At 30.0% G+C, this 6,074-nt stretch overlaps 1 protein-coding gene across 1 annotated transcript; it reads left to right on the top strand.

Moving 5' to 3' along the window:
- The first annotated feature begins 6 nt into the window (after nt 1–6).
- Nucleotides 7–3,382, top strand: LOC100572797. The gene is made up of 3 exons (XM_003243351.4): nt 7–624; nt 705–843; nt 2,619–3,382. Exons 2-3 carry the CDS (start codon nt 705–707, stop codon nt 3,380–3,382), a joined length of 903 nt encoding a protein of 300 aa, XP_003243399.1. The 5' UTR covers nt 7–624.
- Nucleotides 3,383–6,074: the final 2,692 nt, after the last annotated feature.

The raw sequence follows: 6,074 nt of genomic DNA, 5'->3' as shown, positions 1-6,074 counted from the left end.
TAATTGAAATTTGAAATTATAAATTATACAGTAATAAATAATAATCTAACGGATTATGTGCGCAGAAACTATGAAAGGATCATGGTAGGTACCTATCTATAGTAGCGCGAGAAGGAACTTTGAAATTGACTAACGAAAGAAGTGAGGGAGCATTAAAAGAATTATTCTGTGATAACAAATTTGTTACACGGCATAGTATATAGGCAATATAGGTACATCTGTGCATGGGATATTAACGTGGACACTCTTTGTAAATAATATTTTGTACCATATCAGTTATCATGACATGCATTTCTTAGTTTGGAGTCTTGGTAAGTATTATTATACATAATTTATGTTTGTATAATACATAATTTGTTGTTTATAAATGGTTGCTATTGGATTATAGGAGAAATAATTAGTAGAAATAAATGTATTGTTGGTAGTCATAAGTTATTCGGACAGTCAGAGCCGGCGCAAATTGGACCCAGCCCATGTACACGCCACGCGCAGCACACGCGTGGACTATTTTGTAGAACGTTGATTCAGACGGAGTGGCGCATATTAAACCTATCCCACGGCCAGTACAGTTCCAGCCTGTGTTCGCATGGGTAAAGTTGTGCTTTCAACACAGTTTCGTGGATCGTGGGTTCCTATATTTGGATTATATTATAATATAATATTATATTAATATATATTTTCCTATATTTCCTATATTTTTTAAGATGGAAAAATTAATTGAAATTGTTAGAGGCTTTCCTGTTTTGTATGATACTTCTCATGAAGATTATATGAGATCAAAACTGAAAGATGATTTGTGGGATAAGATAGCTAAAGAATTAAATACGTCAGAAATACCATCAGGTGAGTAATCTTGTTTGTAATATTTTGTAGAAATAATATATAATAATAATTTTAAAATTTATTTCATTTAAGAAACAATACGTAATAAAATAACTTTTGACGATTATTAACGAAAAATATTAACGAATAACGATTAACGAGTGCGGAGTGACGGAGTGTGTGTGTGTGTGTGAGACTGGGATTCGTGGTGTCGTTGTGCTATGATACTATGGGTCTATGAACTATAAATAGCCAAATAGATATACGATATACGGAAAATATTATTTTTAATCGTCATGTCTTTTCATCGACGATAAGCAATATTTCTTCATAATCGATAAACGAAACTAAATAGTAAATAATAATATCTTGTTTGAAAATTTTGTATTTAATATTTTTAAAAACAAAATATAATAATATGTATTTAAAATACAGAAAAAGTATTTAAATATTTAACAAGTATGTATAAAGATAATAATTTTAAGATTTAGCGTGGCATCACAGTTTATTATTTTTATTTTTTATTTATAATATTAAACAATATTATTTTTTCGATTTTACATGTACCTAATTTATTTTTATATTACATTGTAGTAAATTACATTTTGTATTGTATCAACAACATTTTTAATTAACAAGATCTTAATTTATATATTATTAATTAATAACATCCTAATTTAAATATTCTTAAATAATGACATCTTAATTTACATATTTTTTATTCAAAACTGTCCCCTTTGTACTGCTCTTCTTTGCCAGTCAACAGATCCGTAGTTAGAATTAAAACATTCAGTGAAGTTTTGTCGAATTGAAAATGCTTCATTAGAGCTTCGACTTCGATTTGGTGCTAATGAACTAAAATTACTTTCATCAAAGCTGTATGCTATTTCATCATCTTCGTCCTGTATACTGGAATTTGAAAGAATATCAGTTCTCAAATAATTATGAAGCACAATTGTGGCCAACACTACTTTATCTATGGTGTCCAATTTGCATTCAAAAGGTCTTTTGTACACACGAAATCTTGCTGTTAATATTCCAAAGCTACTTTCTACTGTTTGTCTTGCTCGGGATAATCGATAATTAAAAACCTTGTTTTCATAATTGCCAGTCACTCTCGCTCTAGGATATGGACGCATTAAATTTGGCATTAAAGGAAATGCTTCGTCTCCGACAAAGACATACGGTGTTCCTGTATTTTGCCCGGGTAACGGTTTTGGTTCGGGCAATTGTAAAGACCCACTGTTTAGCATTTTCCCTAACGAGGAATTGGCGAAAATGTTTCCATCGCTAAACCTACCCATAGAACCCACATTTATAGTTGTAAAACGATAATTTGCATCCACAGTCGCCATCAAAACAATGGAAAAATATTGCTTATAGTTGTAGAAAGAAGACCCACTAAGAAGTGGTTTCCGAATGGCGATATGTTTTCCATCAACTGCACCCAAACAGTTATAAAACTGCCATTTTCTCTCATAATCCAAGGCAATATTTTTCCAAGTTTCCACTGTTGGTGCAGGTATGTAGAAGGGTTGTAAACGATGCCACAGAGCTGCACATACTTCATTTACAATATTTGATATTGTTCTCTCCCCCAATCTATAGCTTAATGCTATAGTTTTAAACATGTCACCAGTGGCCAAATACCTAAAAAAGTATGAAAAAAAATGATATAGTTTCTAAACGGAGTGATAAATGTATTGATTTTACAATGATGTGTGTTTTTTTGTTTATTTTTTTATAATTGACGATTGAATTTGTATTTTATTTTATACGACTATTTTTAATTACAGCCCAAGCTGCTAAGGATCAATGGCGAAAGCTAAGAGAATGTCATAGAGAAGCTCTTCGGAGACAACAAAAAAAAAGTGGGCAACAGGCAACACATGTTAGGCTATGGACGTACCAAAAACAAATGGAGTTTCTCCAACCTTTTATGAAAAACAGAAATACTGTTGGAAATCCCACTTCACCCCTTGAAGAAAGTCAATTGGCCACTTTACCCTGTGAAGAAAGTCAGTTGGAAAAGTTTGATATTCCACCATCTGATGAACCCAGAATTGAAGCAACAAATGGCGAACCAACCGAACCTTCTGAAAATGTCACCCGTAAAAGATTTAAAAAATCCACGATTTCTAATGATCCTGTTATGCGAAAGTTTATTGAGGAAAGTGACAAGAGAGCAAAAAAGAGGGATGATGAATTACGTCAGAGTCTTGTTGCAGAAACACAAAAGCAAGAAGAATTAAAAAATGATGCTTTGTATCAGTTTTTTATGTCTATGTACAACATCACTAAAGGTCTTCCAACAAAATACCAAAGAGAAGTCAGAAGAAATTTGTTTCAAGCTGTTTCTGATGCCGAAGATAAAGCTGAGGATGAAATCACAGACAAACGTGAAGTTAACCAAACTTATCAGATGAACACACAACGTGCTATTTCAATAACACCCCAGCCTACTAGTTCATTATCTTGTGCCTTAACGCAAGGATACCCTGAATTTTTTTCTGCATCGAATTCAACTTCGATTCTTCAAGAACATTTTATGATTTGTTAAAACATGGTGTAATTGAATAATATAATAATATAATAATAATATTTTACAAAAAAAAAACATTTTTCTTTACATTTTTTTTCGTTTTTAGTTTTAAAGTAACAGCCAAATAAAAAAATTGATTTTGTCGAAAACTGGTGAATTACGAGTACCTACTTTGTAATTTGTTATATTTATATAAAAATCTTAAAATAAAGTTTCAAATTTCGTATCCAAAATCTTTAAAAATGCTACAAAACTGTAAAATGTTCTAAAAAATTAAGAAAATAACCTAAAACCTAAAAATTGTCAAGAAATGCAAAATAAATTTTCTTATTTTTATTAAAAGTACATAAAACAGATAAAAACAAAAACCAAATATACTATTAGATTCTTGAAACCGTACATGATCGCTTACGATTTATTTCAAAACACTAACTTATCGCCAGTCATAATTATTAGTAACCATCAAATGTAATCGTGGTATTAAACGCTTACCTCGGGCATACTGCTAGTTTTTCTTCACTTCCAATAGATTTTTGTGCATTGCACTCTTGACCAGTGATATCCATTTTAATTAATTCATGAACTTCACCAAACTGTTTTCTGTTTAATCTAAACGACTCTTTGAACACACTATCTGGAACTTCACTGGATAACTTAAACTCTCCATGACTCTCTCTTTTTCGTAAATATTCATTCGTTTTACTTTTTTTTCTTTTTTTGCCGAGTAGGTGTGAAACTATATACCTTTCATCGTCCTCAGATTCAGATTCTAAATCGAGAAGAAGTTGCTGCTGGCTTGCTGTCATCTTATGAGCTATACTGAGAGAAATGATGGAGATTTTGGTATATGTAGGGTAATGGGTATGGGTAAGGCATGGGCGTGGGCTGAGTTAAATATGCGTTACTATTAAAAAACGTGGACTTGGACTGGGTTTCGGTCACACGTGTGCTGCGCGTGGCGTGTACATGGGCTGGGTCCAATTTGCGCCGGCTCTTTACCCATGCGAACACAGGCTGGAACTGTACTGGCCGTGGGATAGGTTTAATATGCGCCACTCCGTCTCAATCAACGTTCTACAAAATAGTCCACGCGTGTGCTGCGTGTGGCGTGTACATGGGCTGTGTCCAATTTGCGCCGGCTCTTACCTATGCGAACACAGGCTGGAACTGTACTGGCCGTGGGATAGGTTTAATATGCGCCACTCCGTCTCAATCAACGTTCTACAAAATAGTCCACGCGTGTGCTGCGTGTGGCGTGTACATGGGCTGGGTCCAATTTGCGCCGGCTCATATTCGGTGTATATTTCTTGTATATCTATTATGAAATATCTATATCTGTATAACATCTAAAATAAGTCCATGGCAAATTTATTAATAAACAAGAGATATACATTAATATTATGCATTATGAACAGTAAATGATAATCCTTTGGATATCTTAAATCAAACATCAGATTATCAATATGCGTAGAATATCCTCTAAATATGTTTAAATATCTGATAAATATTAAAAAATATTGATTGGTTATTAAAATTGCAACGTCTATTAAATACATATATATCCAATATATATTGTATACAATGATATTAATTATATATCTTTTTTTTTATATACAATAGACATTGCTTATATATTATTTTTATACCTACTGTTTGGATTTTTGTGAAATAATGAAAAATAGTTCTAGTGAATATAATATAATACCTAATATAATTAGGTAACATGTTTTTTTTTTTAAATAATTCTTACATTTCTTAGAATTTATACAAATTTAACAAAAGAGTAATAATTATAAAATTGTATAACAGTACAAGCATGTAATGAAAAAAATAAAAGTTTAAATTATATTTTTTTTAAATAATAATAATATTTTAAAACCTTAAAAATTGAAATAAAATATGAATTTTTATAAGAATATAAATATATGAACAAGTAATATTAAAAAAAAGTTAATGTAACAAAATTGTTTGTATTTAACAGCTGTATAGAAAGTAAAGTATAATATATATAAAAAAAATAAAAAAAACATCATTATAATATATAGTGATCTTTGAAAACTGTTTAATTTTGTAATTAGTCATTTTTTTTTCTTCTTCTTATATCAAATATATGTTAGTATATTAATTATTTTACATCTTTATTTATGCATTTACTTGCTTTAACATTTATTTATTTTTTTATATTAACTTAAATTAGGTTAATTATTCGACATTTTTTTTTTTTGCATTCATTTGTTTTAACATTTATTTTTTGCTTATGTTAACTTAAATTAGGTTAGATGTATTTTAGTACTTAGGTAAGTAACTTAAAGTAGGTTATTAGTATTTGTTAATGTTATTCTGTAATTCTCATATACTAGTTATATAATATTTCGTATTTATACTAAATACTCATTTATACATAAACTTAAATCGATTTAATTATACTAATGCGTAATTGATATATATTTTCCATCTTAGAATCTATAATTTATGTGTGTATTACGAAATTAGGTACTTAAAAAGGAAAAGAAAAAATGTTATCTAAGTTTGAGCGTGTTGTGCGACGTCTTGATTTGATATTATTAGTGTAATTATGTGTTTATATTATATAGTTAAATATATTTTTTTTTATACTGAGAGTCTCCTGTTATTTGATAACTGTTCGGATTCTTTATCATGCCTTTTAGTTTTTATTGTTTTAATCTGGCAATTGCTGGAACTATATTGT

The sequence above is a fragment of the Acyrthosiphon pisum genome, unplaced genomic scaffold, assembly GCF_005508785.2.
Source record: "Acyrthosiphon pisum isolate AL4f unplaced genomic scaffold, pea_aphid_22Mar2018_4r6ur Scaffold_20714;HRSCAF=21913, whole genome shotgun sequence".
NCBI classification, from domain to species: Eukaryota; Metazoa; Arthropoda; class Insecta; order Hemiptera; family Aphididae; genus Acyrthosiphon; species Acyrthosiphon pisum.
This window is presented reverse-complemented; position numbering and strand designations above follow the sequence as displayed.

Bases quoted from the DNA above. Each gene is read 5' to 3' on its own strand.
- LOC100572797 (XM_003243351.4), top strand. From the start codon at position 705: ATGGAAAAATTAATTGAAATTGTTAGAGGCTTTCCTGTTTTGTATGAT. The intron at 844-2,618 runs GTGAGTAATCTT...TTTTAATTACAG, and splicing joins TACGTCAGAAATACCATCAG to CCCAAGCTGCTAAGGATCAA.